This window comes from Pongo abelii, chromosome 3 (genome assembly GCF_028885655.2).
Source record: "Pongo abelii isolate AG06213 chromosome 3, NHGRI_mPonAbe1-v2.0_pri, whole genome shotgun sequence".
NCBI lineage: Eukaryota > Metazoa > Chordata > Mammalia > Primates > Hominidae > Pongo > Pongo abelii.
This window is the reverse complement of record NC_071988.2, coordinates 2,256,224-2,273,934: the sequence shown is the minus strand read 5'-3', so window position 1 is coordinate 2,273,934 and position 17,711 is coordinate 2,256,224. Positions and strand designations below refer to the sequence as shown.

Genomic DNA, 17,711 nt, shown 5'->3' with positions numbered 1-17,711 from the left:
CTCCGTTTATTTCTAACATTTTGAAAAGGGAATTGTGGAGGAAGTCAGCTTTTTTTTTTTTTTTTTTGAGACGGAGTCTTGCTCTGTCGCCCAGGCTAGAGTGTAGTGGTGTGATCTCGGCTCACTGCAATCTCCACCTCCTGGGTTCAAACGATTCTCCTGCCTCAGCCTCCCGAGTAGCTGGGATTACAGGCGCCTGCCACCGCGCCCGGCTAATTTTTGTATTTTTTAGTAGAGATGGGGTTTCACCATCTGGGCCAGGCTGGTCTCGAACTACTGACCTCATGATCCACCCGCCTCGGCCTCCCAAAGTGCTGGGATTACAGGCATGAGCCACCGCGCCCGGCCGGAAGTCAGTTTTTACATAGTGTTCAGGTGAGGGATTAGAAATTAAGTGTTTTTGCAAAATAAAGTTCATTGTAAAAGATTCTAAGCGAACAATCCCTAACCCTTAAAATGTACCAGGCATTGCTCGGGCTGCTGTGGATGTGGGAACTCGTCTCTCTCGGGGGCGAGCGCTATCACCGCCGGGCTTCAGCCTGTCTCCCAACCACCAACCTGTGCTGCTCTTTGTACCCCTCAAAAGTGGCTTCAGAGGGTCTAGATTGAAGTACGGGGCAGGGCAGGACTGAAGCACAACTGACGGCTCCGTTGAGAGCAGGCCCGCAGCTTCAGCTCCCCAGAGGGCGCCCCACCGCACCCCTCTGCACCCCTGTGCACCCCATTCCTTGCCCAGGCTCCGCCCCCTGCCCAGGCCCCGCCCTGCCCGGCCCAGACCCCGCCTCTCTCTGCCTTGCGCCCCGCCCAGGAGGCAGGATGCTCGCAGCGGCCGGGGGCGGAGCGCCGCCTGCTCAGCTCCACCCCATCGTCCAGCCTCGCCGACTCCGCCTCTTTTGACACTACGCCTGCGCAAACAGTCATCCCCACGACCACGCCGCCGCCTTGTGCGCGTGCGCGCGTCCAGGCGCTCCCGTCAGGCAGTGCGAGGCGCGCGGGGCACGGAGGGCGGTGGTGGCGGGCTCCTGTGAGAAGCGAGCGGAGCTTCCTGAGGTGACTGACGCGGGCCTCGGTTCTGGGCGCCGGGGTGTGGGGCTGGAGGAGTGGCCGCGATCCCCGTCTGCACCCAGCTGCCTCTTTTTCTCCTGCGCTCCTGGGGGCTCCTTCCAGGTGCTGCAGCAGCAGCTGCCCGGGGATCACGGCCCGGTCCGCTGGGCGAGGAGCTGAGGCGGAGGCTGCGCGGGGCCTGTCACCCCCGGCTTCTGCAGCCCGGTGTCGACGGCGATTCGGTGGGCTTGTGCGTTTGTTTTGTTAGCGTGCTTAGGTGTCACAGCTGGGTGACCCTCGGAAGGAAGGTTTTGCCGCTGGCGCGTCAGGTGTATCGCGGCCTTGGGGCCGCGGATCCCTGGGGCCTGCCGCCGCCTCTGGGGTTCGCGCGGCCCGGGCGTCGGGGCTGCCTCAGCGCTGGCTGAAGGCCGGTCCGACGCACCCTTAATTGTGGCCGCGCGTTGCCCTGCTGCGCCTGCTGTTCTCCGCGTCGCGGTGGTGGACTCTGGAGGTGGAGCCTTGCCCGACGAGTCGTTGAGGTAAATATTTAGTTGATCTTCGGAAGATGTGCCATACTTATTTGCGTTTTCTTACGTACGGAGGGCAGGGAAGAGAGGCTGCCTAGCCTCCTGGTGGCTTGGGTTTGTTTGGATCCATTTATTTTGAATTAAAAACAAATGTTGCTCTATAAAGTGTAATGCATTTTAAACCATTTTATCTTTGGAAAAAAGATAAAATGGATCCAAATAGACCCACTTTCTTGTTAATTAATTTTCGTTACTGTTGCGGTTTTCTGAGAACTAGCCTAATTGTTTCTGTTTCTCTTTATCATCATCAAACATTGCAGCTACGACTACCTGTCAGTTATCCCGCTCTTGGATATCATGTGATATTTATCTGTGTCTTCTTTTTAAAAATGCTGTCGTCATATTTGTGGTCTAATACTTGTTTTCTTCCCCCCAGGAGGAATCATTATAGATTCTAAAAATATATTTTTCCTTCTCTGTGGACTTGGTATAAAACGTAGCTTTTTTTCTGCTTGGATTTATTTTCTAAAAATCAACACCGTAAACCCATACAAAATTGGGGTAGTTAAACCATGAGTTGTGGAAATGAGTTTGTGGAAACATTAAAAAAAATTGGTTATCCCAAAGCTGATAATCTTAATGGAGAAGACTTTGACTGGTTGTTTGAGGGCGTTGAAAATGAATCGTTTCTGAAGTGGTTTTGTGGGAATGTGAATGAACAGAACGTGTTGTCTGAAAGAGAATTGGAAGCTTTTAGCATTCTTCAGAAATCAGGCAAGCCTATCCTAGAAGGGGCGGCGTTGGATGAAGCTCTTAAAACGTGTAAAACTTCTGATTTGAAGACACCTAGGCTGGATGATAAAGAGCTGGAGAAATTAGAGGATGAGGTTCAAACTCTACTGAAATTAAAGAACCTAAAAATTCAGCGACGTAATAAATGTCAATTGATGGCTTCAGTAACTAGCCACAAATCTCTGAGGTTAAATGCTAAAGAAGAAGAAGCCACTAAAAAGCTGAAGCAGAGTCAAGGAATTCTAAATGCAATGATCACTAAGATCAGTAATGAACTTCAGGCTCTTACTGATGAAGTTACACAATTGATGATGTTCTTCAGACATTCTAATTTAGATCAAGGGACAAATCCACTGGTATTTTTATCGCAGTTTTCCTTGGAAAAATACCTAAGTCAGGAAGAGCAAAGCACAGCAGCATTAACTTTGTATACCAAAAAACAGTTCTTTCAGGGTATACATGAAGTAGTTGAAAGTTCAAATGAAGACAATTTTCAACTTTTAGATATACAGACACCATCTATTTGTGATAATCAAGAAATCCTTGAGGAGAGAAGACTAGAGATGGCTAGACTGCAGCTCGCATACATTTGTACTCAACATCAGTTAATTCACTTGAAAGCAAGTAATTCGAGCATGAAGTCAAGTATAAAATGGGCAGAGGAGAGTCTTCATAGCCTAACCAGCAAGGTAAGCATAAGAAATGAGATTGGATTCACATTGTAATTATTGTTAGGAATAGAGGATATAATATTGCTGTTAAAGTACTTTAGAATGGTGCATCTAATAAGAGATTACATTTTATTTTCGTTTTGTTCAGTGCTTATTTGTGATCTGTGTCAATGTTTCATACAAATAGATCCATATGTTAATGGAGGGCAGCAATAGTAATTATAATCTCAACCACATTATCTAGTTTATTTTAAACAAAAGTGCTTTAATTTGCATCCTGAATTTTAAATTTGTGTAATGCAGATACAGACTGGACTGAGATTTTCTTTTTAAGATGTGGCTAGAAACTAATTGCTTTATTATGGGTATTCTGCCTCGTTTGCTCCAACCAGAGCATAGTGCTCATGAAGTCAGAGGTCCAGGTTCAGTAGACTGAAACTGATTTCTTTTTGAGAATATATGGATAGATGTATTGCAGATGTCTCTCTGCACTCTTGGAGAGCTTGTTTTCTTGGTAATATAACTGCTAGATACTTGAGTAAAAATGTAACTTTTCTGAATCTGAATATCAGCACCAAGTTCGTTTCTATAGCTGACAAAAAATTTGAATGATATAGGAAATCCAATAATTATGTAGAAGTACTAAAATCAACTGGCTGACTAGGACCTATTGAGGTAATTTTAACTTAAGAAAAACTAGTAGCATACACTGGGATTCAGTGAATAGTGTGCTATTAATAATGATTCTGATTAAAAGAAGTATAATAAGATCTCTATTTTGGTAGCTATTACTATATATATGGTAGTAATAGCAGTAAAATTTAGTAATTCATACCCTTAACTTAGTCCACATTTTTTCCCTTTTAAACTGTAATTTTTGTTTATATGAATATTAAATTAGTTTTCATTCATTGAGCTTATTATCTGGTCACCTAAAGTGGAAAGTGAAAATAATCTTATGATGATTTCAAATTTAGGCATGCAGTTTGAAATGTAATTGCTTTTCTTTGTATAGGCTGTGGACAAAGAAAATTTGGATGCTAAAATTTCTAGCTTGACCAGTGAGATTATGAAACTTGAAAAACAGATCACTCAAATAAAAGACAGAAGTTTACCTGCTGTGGTAAGAGAGAATGCCCAGTTATTGAATATGCCAGTGGTAAAGGGAGATTTTGATCTGCAGATTGCTAAACAAGATTATTATACAGCAAGACAAGAGTTAGTTTTAAATCAATTAATAAAACAAAAGGCATCATTTGAACTTCTACAGTTATCATATGAAATTGAATTAAGAAAGCATCGGGACATATATCGTCAACTTGAAAATTTGGTTCAAGAACTCAGTCAAAGTAACATGATGCTCTACAAGCAATTAGAAATGTTAACAGATCCATCAGTTTCTCAGCAGATAAATCCAAGGAATACCATTGATACTAAGGATTATTCTACTCATAGGTACATATGCTTCATTGTTTCTTTAGTCAATATTTCCTTTTGTTTTTGCAAAATACTAGAGAGAGTTTGAGCTAAAATTTTGGAAGTTTTTAACAATTCTTTGCATTTCACTTTTGGCCTATTTTTTTTCCATTTTCATATGCTTTTTTTTTTCATTTTTAATTTTTTTGCTGCCTTTTCCATTTATGTTAGATCTGAAAATAGCTACTTTATAGCTTAAGTGGATGAGTTGGAGGAATGAATGGGCTTATTCCCCTTTAGGCATCATTATTTATATACCTTATTTTAGATTTTGGGCAGGAAGTTTGAATACAGCTCAGCATAGTAGGTGTTGCTGGGCAGGGGATTGACTGCATTTGGAGAAGGTAGCAGTAGAGAGGGGAGAAGACTTCATTTCTGTGTGTAGTCAGGAGAATCATTGAGAATGAATGCTAGCTCCCAAGCTTCATCTGGATATCTGAGCAATTGATGGCAGAGTGATACTGAAAATTGGAGGGCTAAAGTAGTCTTAAGACCTCAAAAATCTGGCTCCTACTCCTCATTTTTCTCCAGGACTAGGGTAAAAGCATCTAATCTTTTTGTTTTCTTATTAATAAAATGAGGGGCCTGGATAGGGTTGCCTCATTGCACAATTTCAGGGGGTACCATTGACATAATGATCTATGTGAATGATACCCCTGGAATTGTGTAGTTACATCTGTAAGACTGTAATTGGCAGCTTTGGGATTGAACCAGTTTTAGGAAGTCTGTTACAACTTGATAAAATAACTATTTAAAAAATTCTGAGCAAAAGTTTACTATTATAGCTATTTAGGTAACTATTTACATTTTACATTGTTTAAATTTTACATATATTTTTATATTTTACATTGTTTACAAGTTTAGTTTTTCTCTTTTAATCCCACTACAATCCTGTAGTATAGGTAGGTTAAGATGTGTAGTAGTTAAGATGTGGAAATAAGTCTCAGAGATTGATTTGCCCTAGGTTTCACATAACAGAAAACTCAGACCTAGACCTAGGTCTTCTGTTTGAAATTCATTGCTTGCTTGCTTGCTTTCTTGTTTTTTCCTTCCTTCCCTCCTTCCTTTCCTTCCTTTCCCTTCCTCTCCCTTTCTCTCTCTTTCTCTCTCTTTCTCTCTTCTTTCCCTTCCTTCCCTTCCCTTTCTTTCCTTTTGAGACAAGGTCTCACTCTCTTGCCTAGGTGGGAGTGCAGTGGTGTGATGATAGCTCACTGCAACCTCCAGCTCCTGGGCTCAAGTGATCCTCCTGCCTCAACTTCCTGAGTAGTTAGGACTACAGGCACGTGCCACCATGCCTGGCTAATTAAAAAAAAAAAAAATTGTAGAGGTGGGGCTTCAATATGTTGCCAAGTCTGGTCTTGAACTCCTGGGCTCAAGTAACCCTCCCACAATGCTGGGATTACAGGCATGAGCCATAGCCTGTTGTTGTTTCTACTACATCATAGTTATATTCTATGAGACAAGTGTTTTCTTTGGAGGTTATCTCTGAAGTGCACTTTGAAGTACGTTAGTGGCAGTTAAAGTTCAGAAGAATTTTATATCTAAAACTTGGATGGTGGGGAAACTGGGAATTCAGTAGTAGACTGTTTATCTAATGTAGTAGTTAGAATATTATTATTATTTTTTGGAGACAGAGTCTCACTCTGTCGCCCAGGCTGGAGTGCAGTGGCACAATCTTGGTTCACTGCAACCTCTGCCTCCCGGGTTCAAGGAATCCTCCTGCCTCAGCCACCCGAGTAGCTGGGACAATAGGTGCATGCCGCCATGCCCGGCCAACTTTTTTTTTGTATTTTAGTGGAGATGGGGTTTCACCGTGTTGCCCAGGCTGGTCTCGAACTCCTGAGCTCGGGCAATCTGCCCGCCTTGGCCTCCCAAAGTGCTAGGATTACAGGCGTGAGCTACCATACCCGGCCAATATTTTTATAAGTTGTTACTTAGCTGTCCCCACAAATGCGCCAATACAGTGGATTGTAATTTTGAAAATGATGCTGACTTGGTAATTTTTCCCTGTAATTTTAATTTTTACATTTTAGGCTTTACCAACTTTTAGAGGGAGAAAATAAGAAAAAAGAATTGTTTCTAACCCATGGAAACCTTGAGGAAGTGGCTGAGAAATTGAAACAGAATGTTTCTTTAGTACAAGATCAGTTGGCAGTATCTGCTCAAGAACATTCTTTCTTTCTGTCCAAACGGAATAAGGATGTGGACATGCTTTGTGATACTTTGTATCAAGGAGGAAATAAGCTTTTGCTTAGTGATCAGGTGGGTATTTGCCATAGTAGTTGAAAATGCTTTTTAAAAAAATGCTTGTTGTAAAAGATATTAAATAAAATGTTAACATGTGGAAAATATTACCCCAATTTCATTGCCTTAATATAAAGTGTATTTCTATATCTCCTAATTTTTGTTCACATATAAATATGTTTTTCAGATAGTTTTGATGAGTGTGCACAGAAATTTAAAAATGTATATAATTTTTCAGACACAAAAGGATATGTAATGTTTATATTAGTGTTAAAAAATAAATAAAACCGCCTCTGTATTTTTTTCACTCAGCAAACACAGGATTGCCTTTATAGCTTTAAAATCCTCTGTGTACACTTAATGGTACATGCTCCTCCTAATATAATTCCTCTCTCATCTTCAAAGAGTAACTACCATGCTTAATTTTGTTCATTATTTTCTTGCTTTTATGTATAGTTTAATTACACACACACATACACACGTATATATATATTCCTAGACTGTGTATTTAGTTTTATATGTTGTTGAACTTTATGTGCTGTTATTACACTGGTGGTGTTATACCAAAGGCGTGTATATTGAAGGTATGTATCCTTCAATGACTTGCTTGCTTTTTCAATGGCTTAACATGTTTTTGAGACTCACTCATGTTGATACACGTAAAGCTATATAGTTCATTCATAGTTTTCTCTTTTGTATAGTTAGTATTCCATTATATGATATTCCACAATGCAGTTATCTGTTAGATTGACAGACATTTAGGTTATTTACAGTTTTTGTTACTATAGATCATACTGCTATGATAGTCTTATATGTCTCACAGCTGCACAATTCCAGTTTCTCCACATCTTTGCCAACACTTGTTATTTCCTGTGGTTTTTAAAACAGTAGCCATCCCAACGGGTGTGAAGTGGTATCTGTGATTTGTTTTTTGAAACGTCTCCCATTACTGATTTTTGTCTTCTTGATCTATTGAGAATTGTGTAAAAATTTCCACTATGATGGTGGATTTGAAAATTTCTCCACATAGGCCGGGTGCGGTGGCTCACGCCTATAATCCCAGCACTTTGGGAGGCCGAGGCGGGTGGATCACAAGGTCAGGAGTTCAGGACCAGCCTGGCCAAGGTGGGGAAACCCCATCTCTACTAAAAATACAAAAATTAGCTGGGTGTGGTGGCGGGTGACTGTAATCCCAGCTACTTGGGAGGCTGACGCAGGAGACTCCCTTGAACCAGGGAGGCAAAGATTGCAGTGAGCCAAGATCGCGCCACTGCACTCCAGCCTGGGCGACAGAGCAAGACTCGGTCTCAAAAACGAAGAAAATTTCTCCATGTAGTTGTGTATCATTTTTTTCTCTATGTATTTTGAGTCTATTTTATAAGTTATATCCAGGTTTAAAATTGCAGTGAATAATTATCCTGGTCGTTTTAAATTGCAGTGAATCAAAGCATTTAGCATTACTTAATGACTATTCCTGGTGATGCTTTTTCTCTTGATATTGTTTTGTCTAATATTAATATTCCTTTGCCATTTTTCTTTTGCTTAGTAATGTAAGGCATATAGTTTTCTTTTCTTTACACTTTTCCAGTAAGTTTTTATTATTAGTTAAGTCCTGATTCACGGACCCAGGGTAGGGATCATCATGTACCCAGGTCCCCCTTTACCACCCTGGGAGAAGGATGGAGAACAGAGGAAAGGTGGGGTGGAGCCAGTTCAGATTTTCCCAGGAAACGTGCCTTTGTCCCAGGTCAAGACCAAGGATATGGGGCAGAGGGACTTGCACACATGCCAGTACCATTTGCACACAGAGACATCACCCCCTTTAGCAGTCATTGCCGTCTTGGAGTGGTAGAAGTCCAGGTAGTTCTGCCAGCAGTTCATGTTCTGGTTCTAGTTGACGAAGTGTCTGTCAAATGGGACAGTCCTGTAGTTCTTAATTTTGACCTTCATGTCTTCTGCCATGGTGCTAACTTCTAAAGACCCTGAGCAAAGACCATAGTTTTGTTTTTACTTAGCATGATGAAATAAACATTTTTACTCTCTAAATAGTTTTCTTAACTTTTAATGTTAACTATACTGTCTTGATTTAATTACTATGCCATCAATTTTGTAGCTGGTTATTGTTATTGAACATTTTGATAGTCTTCATTTTTTTCTTCTTTTGTTTGCTCTTTAACAATATCATGTGTATCTTTGTGTATATAGCTTTTTGTTGTTGGATACTTTCATCTGGATACATTCTTGGAAATAGGATCATTGGGGTTTTTTGTGCCAGGGTGGTATATACACTTTTTTTTGCCTTTGATACGGCCAGATTGCCTTTTAAAGGAGTTTATAATGCTACCAGCACTATTTAAGTGTCTACTAGACACCATTGACCATATGGCACGCCATCATTTTATGAATTGCGAAAAAAAGAAAAACTCTTAGTTAAACCGACACAGTATTTTCTTATTAAGAATTTTTGTTTTTCATACTTACTAAAAAAGATCTTTTTAGGGGTAGGTAGACATAGATTTTTATCATACCACTCTTGGGCATATGTTAAAAGGAGAAAAATAAGTCAATTTAAATGGTTAAGGTAGTTCTAAAGCATCACATTTCAATGTTCAATTCTTCTGTTATTTTTTGACTCGAAAGTTGTCTGTAGTTTTCCACACTGTATATCAAGAATGTTGATGAGAAAGTATTTCTTAAGAGTACCTGGCCAGAAACAATCATATGATGTTCTTGATTAAGATGCATCTTCATTTCAGATATGTTAAAATGTGAAAAAAAATGCATCCAAGAATCACTAAAATATGGTAATTTCACTCTAATCTTATCAGTGGGTATCATTAGTGTTTTTCCCTAGCTCAATGTGATATAAAATGCCATATCAATTTTAACTTGTGTTTCTATTATTAATGAAGCCGAACTTCAGTATCTGTAGCAATATTGTTTTAGCAACTGTATGATCTTTAGTATTTAATTGAAAGTAAAGATGAGATTGTTGTTTCTCAGTATATTCAAGTTTACCAAGTTTGTCTTAGAGGAGATCACTAAATGTAGATATAATGTGAAATTACTTGATTTTCAAAAATATGTATTTTAAGAAGTACTGCTCTGTGAATTGGCATTTATGACAGGTCTTAAGTAGTCATTCTTGAACTTGTACATTAGAATCATCAGGAAGCATATCAAAACGCAGGTTCCTAGCTCTGCACAGAGATTAAGTAATTTAGTCTAGTTGGGGGGTACAGGAATCTGTATTCATAACAAGTACCTCAGTTAATTATGATACTTGTGGACCATGCCTAGAAGCTGTGGAAAATTGAGGGTAGTTAGAGCAACAGATTTTTCTGAGAACCTCTTTGGTGATACTGGCTAAAATTTATAAGTAGAATGGTTGATTAGAAAGCTATGGAAACTTGTTAATAATCTGGTTTAAATGCTAGACACTGAGGAATTTGAATTTACTGTAATAAATGTGAAGGGTCGGCATGGCTAGATTCTTGAGCAGGAAAATTATATGATTAGTCAGGATGGTTTTCATGGAATGTCAAGTGTAATTCTATTTGGTAAGACAATATGAAAAAATGAAAAATGGAGATTTGTGTTGAGATAATTCTCTTTTATTGGTCTTCATTTCAACTTTCTCTGTACCTTCTGTCTAGAATAAACAGAGAATAGGCTAAAACAAGGTTTGATTTATTAAGCAGAATATAAGTTCCATGAGGGAGATTTTGTTTATTCTTGTATCAGTAATCTCTAAAACAGTACTTGGCACAATAGCATTTGTTGAATATATGAATGCACAGAACAGCTTACATATCAAGTACACTTCAGGAAGAGTTTCCTTTGAATCACTTAAAATTACCTATCAGAAGTTGCAATTAATCTTACTTAGAATTTATATTAAACCTGTTATGGATTTTAAATCGAGGTTTATTTATTGCTAAAATTGCAGGAAGTTATTCAGTCCTTTAAAGTCTTTCCATGTAAATTATATTTTAATTTTATAATTGGTGTTAGGAATAAAGTGTTTGAATTTTTTTATTTTTATTTTCCTTTTTTAGGAGTTAACAGAGCAGTTTCATCAAGTTGAATCTCAACTGAATAAGCTGAATCATCTCCTCACTGATATTCTTGCTGATGTGAAGACAAAAAGAAAAACTTTGGCAAATAATAAATTACATCAAATGGAAAGAGAATTCTATGTATATTTTTTAAAAGATGAAGATTATCTGAAAGATATTGTGGAGAATTTAGAAACTCAATCAAAGATTAAGGCTGTTAGTCTTGAAGATTGAAAATTACTGAAAACTGAATCTTTATTACATGTCCTCTTTTATTTATTAGAAGACTGTGTATAATAAACACTACTAAATTTTTAAAATTTGAGGTCAATGGAACATTTCATTTGATGAATTCAAGTATTATATTAATTTGGCTTTTTTCTCATGTAGTACATTCAGAATACCAGTGCTTTTGATGACTTGAGCATATGTTTAGTGGTACTTAGTCCTGGTAATTTTTTACTTACAGGGAAAAAGCATTATTACATAATGCAAATATTTTTTAGTATAGTTATCTCTGTACTTTTTAGAAATAGAAATTTTCTGCCGTTAAATTTTTTTTTGAGACAGAGTCTCACTCTGTCTCCAGGCTGGAGTGCAGTGGCACGATCTTGGCTCACCGCAACCTCCGCCTCCCGGGTTCAAGCGATTCTCTTGCCTCAGCCTCCCGAGTAGCTGGGACTACAGGCGTGCACCGCCACACCCAGCTAATTTTTTTGTATTTTTAGTAGAAATGGGGTTTCACCATGTTGGCCAGGATGGTCTTGATCTCTTGACCTCTTGACCTCTTGATCCCCTCTCCCGGCCTCCCAAAGTGCTGGAATTACAGGCATGAGCCACCATGCTCAGGCGCTATTAAATATTTTAAAATGTGTAGAACTTTTAGTCAGCATTTTTAAATCTGTAGACCTTAATATGTGAAATAGCCAAGTCCCCTCATGTTTGACTGTCAAATAAAATTCTGCTGCTCAAATTGTATTCCTCCATAATTCCCTGCTATAGACCTTTAGGCTGTTTTAATGTCCCTATTTGTACCACAGAGTATTAGGACTTCCTTGGCCTGCCTTCATTCATTTTAGAGTCTGAATTCTGGGGACTCAAAAGTTTCTACAAGACAGCTGAGCAGTGCTTTGACTTTAATGTGACTTACACATCATAAATGACTTTCAAATGAAATTTGAATTTCAAAATTCTGTAAAAGTGGTTGCTCAAAAGATGTATGATACTATTTTAATCAGTTTAAGAGCAAAAATGTTTAATTGTATTTAACAATGGTATTTGGGCAACCAAAAAATATTTTAAGCGTTGCTCTAAAATAATTTGAAGTAGCTCATCTGTTATTACATCAGATGCTTCTTGAGTGCCCAATTTATACATGGCCTGTGATAAATACCATGTGAGCTTTGTAGGAATACCTTTAAGAATATTCCTCACCTATTTGTAATATGGAATGCCAATCTAAAAACTACATGTTTGGGGTGGTCTTTATGGAATTTTTTAGCTATAACCATCAGAAAACAGGCATACCTAGATGACAGATGAACCTTCTTGATTTTTGAAACCCATTGAACAAAAATATTTTGCCAATTATTGTGTTTATGTTATTTAAAATTTTATGTAAACCTTAATTTTGTAGCAATAAATTTTATTTAAGATTTTGCTATCAGCTCCCTATCACCTGAGCAACTTTTTTTTGTTGTATATATTTTTTTCTGTTCTATTTTGGGATAGAGAATTTACTTGAAATTTTTCTTTTCTCCAAAAATGTGGAAAATATGTTACCTGGTTTCCTGGTTTATGGTAGCATATTCTGTTTAAACTAGTGTCACATATTTAGATGTGTGGCCAGATGCTTGATTTATTTAGTTAGTTAATTTTTGAGACAGAGTCCAACTCTGTCGCTCAGGCTGGAGTTCAGCGGAATGATCTCGGCTCACTGCAACCTCTGCCTCCCAGGTTCAAGTGATTCTCCTACTTCAGCCTCCTGAGTAGATGGGATTGTAGGTGTGCACCACTGCACCTGGCTAATTTTCGTATTTTCAGTAGAGACGAGGTTTCACCATGTTGGTCAGGCTGGTCTCAAACTCCTGACCTCAAGTGATCTACCTGCCTTGGCCTTCCAGAGTGCTGGCATTACAGGTGTAAGCCACCATGCCCCTGCCCAGATGCTTGATTTATACTGTCCCCACCCAAACCTTCACTTGCTCAGCCCAGGGGGCCAGCAGGGCAGATCAAGGCACGGATGGTAGTTGTGTGTCTGCCATAATTACCCAAGTTAGTTATAATCATTGTGTTACTAGATATGTTTATTTGAAGATTTATTTTGTTTTGTTTTATTTTTTGAGATGGAGTTTCACTCTTGTTGCCCAGGCTGGAGTACAGTGGCATGATCTCAGCTCAGTGCAACCTCTGCCTCCTGGGTTCAAGTGATTCTCCTGCCTCAGGCCTCCTGAGTAGCTGGGATTACAGGCGCCACCATGCCCAGTTAATTTTTTGTATTTTTAGTAGAGACGGGGTTTCATCATGTTGGCCAGGTTGGTCTCGAACTCCTGACCTTCTGACCGAGGTGATCTACCCGCCTCGGTCTACCAAAGTGCAGGGATTACAGGCATGAGCCGCCGTGCTCAGCCTATTTGAAGATTTAATACCATTTTTCAAACCTCAGGAAGTATTTGAGTAGATTGCTTCTAAATTGGTTACCTAGAAAATAAGTTCTTTATCTATTTACTATGATACCTGGATTAAACCTCTAGCTATTTTGCTTTTTTCTTTCTATCTATATTATTGGATGATTGATGGCTGTTTTCTGTGGTTATGAATATAGACATTTTAAATGAAAGTTGGTATATAAATTTTTGAAAATAATTGTATTTCCTGTTTTATAGTCTTAGAATTAATATATGGGATTTATCTTATATTAATCTTACATTTAGGATTTTGTGAAAATGGAAAATTATGAGGCATTGGTAGGCTTTGATCTCTGTAATACACCGCTCTCCAGTGTTGCTCAGAAGATTATGTCTGCTATGCATTCAGGTGATTTAGTGGATTCTAAGACTTGGGGAAAGAGTACAGAGAGTAAGTAATTTTTATGAACCTTTCTTTCTCTTGATACTTTGAATGTTAATTGTTCTAAAGACTAAGAATTGAAAATGGAATGCATGTAGACAGATGAAGCCCAGCTCCTGCCCCTTTTACACTCATTCAGTGCAGACTGAGCTTCTGCTTGCTAACTTTCATGTTCCCTTAACCTTCATTGCTTTAAAAATGTAACACTCTCTTCCTTGTTCCAGGTTATTTCTGTCAAACATTCCCTTAGAATCTGGATCAGGTATTTTAGTATCTTCGAAAGAGATGCTTTAATCTTGGTTCTCAGGTCATCAAACTTGTACATAGTATTTGCTATTGTGTGTGGTAAACAAGAGATATGTTTTTGACAATATGTGTATTATGCTGCTGTAGAAATGTAAACTCTTAGGTGGCAAAGATTATTGGATCAGTGTATATGGGTTTATGATGTGGTATAATAGTAAAAGCAGTGGGGCCGGGCGCAGTGGCTCACGCCTGTAATCCCAGCACTTTGGGAGGCCGAGGTGGGCAATCATGAGGTCAGGAGATCGAGACCATCCTGGCTAACACGGTGAAACACTGTCTCTAATAAAAATACAAAAAATTAGCCAGGAGTGGTGGCAGGCGCCTGTAGTCCCAGCTACTCGGGAGGCTGAGGCAGGAGAATGGCATGAACCCAGGAGGCAGAGCTTGCAGTGAGCTGAGGTCTCCAGCCTGGGCGACAGAGTGAGACTCTATCTCAGAAAAATAAAAATAGTGAAAGCAGTGATATGCTCACAAATGTCACTGAAATGTTTGTAACATCAGGGGTTTTGGTGTTTTTTTTTGTTTTGTTTTTTGTTGTTGTTTTTTTTTTTGCTAGTAGCAAAGCAGTTTTTATTTTAATTTGCAAGTCTGGGCCAATAATTTGTGGTTCGTTTCTCTTTCTACAAAATAAGGTATAAGTGAGTGAGATATAATTGAGTAATGAAATTGCATTGAAATAATTGAGAGTATTGCCGAATATTAGCACAAAAGCTCTTGTAAACACATCTTGATTAAGATACATTTGCACTTAACGTTTTGATCCATTCATATTCAGGCATCTGTTGCTTATATACTTTATTATAGTAGAAGTCACCAATAAACTGGTAAGAATTTTTGACTGTGAATTACATGCCTAGCAATTGATAGTGTAAGACACTATCATAATCACATTATTCCATATTTTTTTTGAATAATAGAAGGGTGCATACTTGACAGAGGTGGAAATATACTCCCCTTGAAAAACCGGTAAGAATAATGAAATGCCTCTGGCAGCTATAATATGAGGCTCTGATGAAAAATTTATGACAGTCAGTCCATCTCATATAAGCTCTTATTGTTGTTCTAAAATACGTTGTTAATGCCTGGGACGATCACTTGAGCCCAGGAGTTCGAGTCCAGCCTAGGCAACATAGCAAGATCTCGTCTCTGAAAATAAAATACCCTGTTAAAATTCTGGCTTTTGTTTGTTAAGGTTATTGAAAAGATAATAGAAAAAGATATGATACTACTTTTCTCTCTTGGATTTGGAAAAATAGTGGAATTTTCATAAGGATTTGTATTTTCTATTGCTGTATAACATTATTACTACAAACTTACTGGATTAAAAAACACAATTATTGTTGTACAGTTTCTGTGCGTCAGGAGCCTGGACCTGACTCTGCTAGGTCCTCTGCAAGGGTGGACTCCAGGTGTCAGCCAGGTCTGGTGTCTCTCCTGAGGCTGCAGTGGGGAAGCATTCTCTTCTAAGCTCGCATGGTTGTTGACAGAATTCAGTTTCTTATAGACTTTCAGACCAAGGGTGTCAGTTTCTCACTGGCTGGTGTCTGGAAGGCATCCCCAGTTCCTGTCATGTGATCCTCTATGTGGGCAACCTACAATATGGCAGCTCACTTTCCCTAGCAAGACTGACATTACAGTTTTATATAATGTGATCACATACATGCTGCTTCCTTTGGTGTGTTCTCTTGGTTAGAAGCTAATCAATAGTTCCATTCACATTCAGAGCGGTTTGGGGTTATGTGAGGACATGATACCGAGAGGCAGGGATCACAGGGCCACCTTGGAGTCTTTCCACCACAGATTCTCACCAGTTTTATTCCTTCATCATATGAATCCAAATTAAAGTTGGATTGCTGGTGGATTATTGATGAGTGATGCTGGACCTAAAGTTTTAATTGACTCTGGATTCTTGTCAAATACTGAGCTGTTATTATGTCAAATTCTTCTAAGAAAAATATTGTAAATTAGCCTTTCATTTCCATGAGCCTATTTCATACCAAATAAATATGGAAATTAAACTCAGAAATTAATGGAAATAAACTACAAATATTTACTTTTACAAACACTAAGTCACACCAAACTGTATTAAACCTGTGATACTTGTCATTTTGGGGTCTAATTTTCTTATCTGCTAGACTGACTGAGGTGAATCAAGATACACATTCAGTAAAGATTGGACTGTTATATCTTCTTGAAACAAATATAGATCTTTATTTAAAAACGCTTTGTCATGAAAAACACTAAAAATGCAAAACTTAAACTAATGTAAGAGAACATCCATGTAACTACCACTTACATTGCCAACACCTCAAAATTTACTTCTCAATTAAAATCTCTCCCTGCTCAAATGTAACCATTAATTATCCTGCCTTTTATGGCAACCACTTCATAATCATGGGCATTTTAAATTATTCCAGATAACTTTTTGGCAGCGATTACTCATTTCTTACCACGTTGAATCCATCCTTGTTTTCTGAGGCACGCAATTACACTACATGGCTCAGTTTTGTTGCAGTCAGGTTTGACCAAGTGGCCAGGTGCCTGTCAGTGAGTTGTGAGCTCAGCAGGTGCCATTTCCAAGGGAAGCTCCAAGACAGCCTGCCTGCTTCTCTGGCCTCTTTGCTTCCCATCAGTTGGAGCTGAAATGATTCTTCTCCAACCCTGCAAATGATAACAGTGTCCTAGAGGATTGTGGAACAACATGCTAGAAGGATCTTGGGCCCCTGAGTGACTTTAAAAAACAGCTATACCACCTACTGAGACCATTCACCTCAGAACATGAGAGAGAGATAAACTTACTTTTTTTTTTTTTCAAGACAGGGTCTTGCTCTGTTGCCCAGGCTGGAGTTCACAGGTCATTGCAGCCTAAACCTCCCAGGTTCAAGCAATCTTCCTACCTCAGCCTCCTGAGTAGCTGGGACTACAGGCACTTACCACCGTGTCTGGCTAATTTTTTATTTTTTTGTGGAGACGAGGTCTTGCTGTGTTGCCCAGGCTGGTCTCAAACTCCTGGGCTCACACGATTCTCCTGCCTCAGCCTCTCAAAGTGCTGGGATTACAGACATGAGCTACTGTGCCTGGCCTACTATTTTTTTTTAGTATTATAAATTTTTTCCACAACATTTTTGGGGAGTCTCTTTGTAATACGTTAGGAAAAGTGTTTTTTTTTTTTAAAAAAAAAAACAAAAAACTAAAATCTGTAATTCCACACAATTTTCTTTTCTTTTCTTTCTTTTTTTTTGAGATGGAGTCTTGCTCTGTCACCCAAGCTGGAGTGCAGTGGTGTGAACTCGGCTCACTGAAACCTCCCCCTCCTGTGTTCAAGGGATTCTCCTGCCACAGCCTCCTGAGTAGCCAGTATTACAGGCGCCCACCACCATGCCTGGCTAATTTTTGTATTTTTAGTAGAGATGGGGTTTCACCATGTTGGTTAGGTTGGTCTTAAACTCCTGACCTCAAGTGATCCACCCACCTCGGCCTCCCAAAGACATTTTTCTTAAAATTTTTTTTTACATATTTATATA

At 38.9% G+C, this 17,711-nt stretch overlaps 2 protein-coding genes and 1 pseudogene across 4 annotated transcripts in view; 2 read left to right on the top strand and 1 right to left on the bottom strand.

The window, feature by feature from the left end:
* Positions 1-975: 975 nt before the first annotated feature.
* Positions 976-11,785, top strand: HAUS3 (HAUS augmin like complex subunit 3). 2 transcript variants are annotated; one of them, XM_024246256.3, is made up of 5 exons: positions 976-1,050; positions 2,008-3,052; positions 4,050-4,489; positions 6,544-6,772; positions 10,813-11,785. In XM_024246256.3, the coding sequence occupies exons 2-5, from the start codon at positions 2,144-2,146 to the stop codon at positions 11,044-11,046; spliced, it is 1,812 nt and encodes a 603-aa protein (XP_024102024.3). In that variant the 5' UTR covers positions 976-1,050; positions 2,008-2,143; the 3' UTR covers positions 11,047-11,785. The 2 variants fall into 2 exon arrangements, with proteins under 2 accessions (XP_024102024.3, XP_009238009.4); XM_009239734.4 differs by lacking the exon at positions 976-1,050 and adding an exon at positions 1,472-1,583.
* POLN (DNA polymerase nu) overlaps positions 982-17,711 on the top strand; it is a 169,628-nt gene continuing 152,898 nt past the window's right edge. The window contains exons 1-2 of one of the 2 annotated variants that reach the window (XM_063723276.1): positions 982-1,050; positions 13,746-13,890. In XM_063723276.1, coding sequence (XP_063579346.1) covers positions 13,758-13,890 — 133 coding nt within the window. In that variant the 5' untranslated portion in view covers positions 982-1,050; positions 13,746-13,757. Of the gene's footprint in view, positions 1,584-13,745; positions 13,891-17,711 lie in introns of both variants that reach the window. The other variant, XM_054554909.2, reaches the window with a different exon arrangement.
* LOC112133108 (cytochrome c oxidase subunit 6B1-like) lies at positions 8,468-8,716 on the bottom strand (annotated as a pseudogene).

What these genes read in the sequence shown, in the direction of transcription:
- HAUS3 (XM_024246256.3), top strand. Translation starts at nt 2,144, where the DNA reads ATGAGTTGTGGAAATGAGTTTGTGGAAACATTAAAAAAAATTGGTTAT. An exon ending in TTCATAGCCTAACCAGCAAG is followed by an intron (nt 3,053 to 4,049) that starts GTAAGCATAAGA and finishes TTCTTTGTATAG; the next exon opens with GCTGTGGACAAAGAAAATTT. An exon ending in AGCTTTTGCTTAGTGATCAG is followed by an intron (nt 6,773 to 10,812) that starts GTGGGTATTTGC and finishes TTCCTTTTTTAG; the next exon opens with GAGTTAACAGAGCAGTTTCA.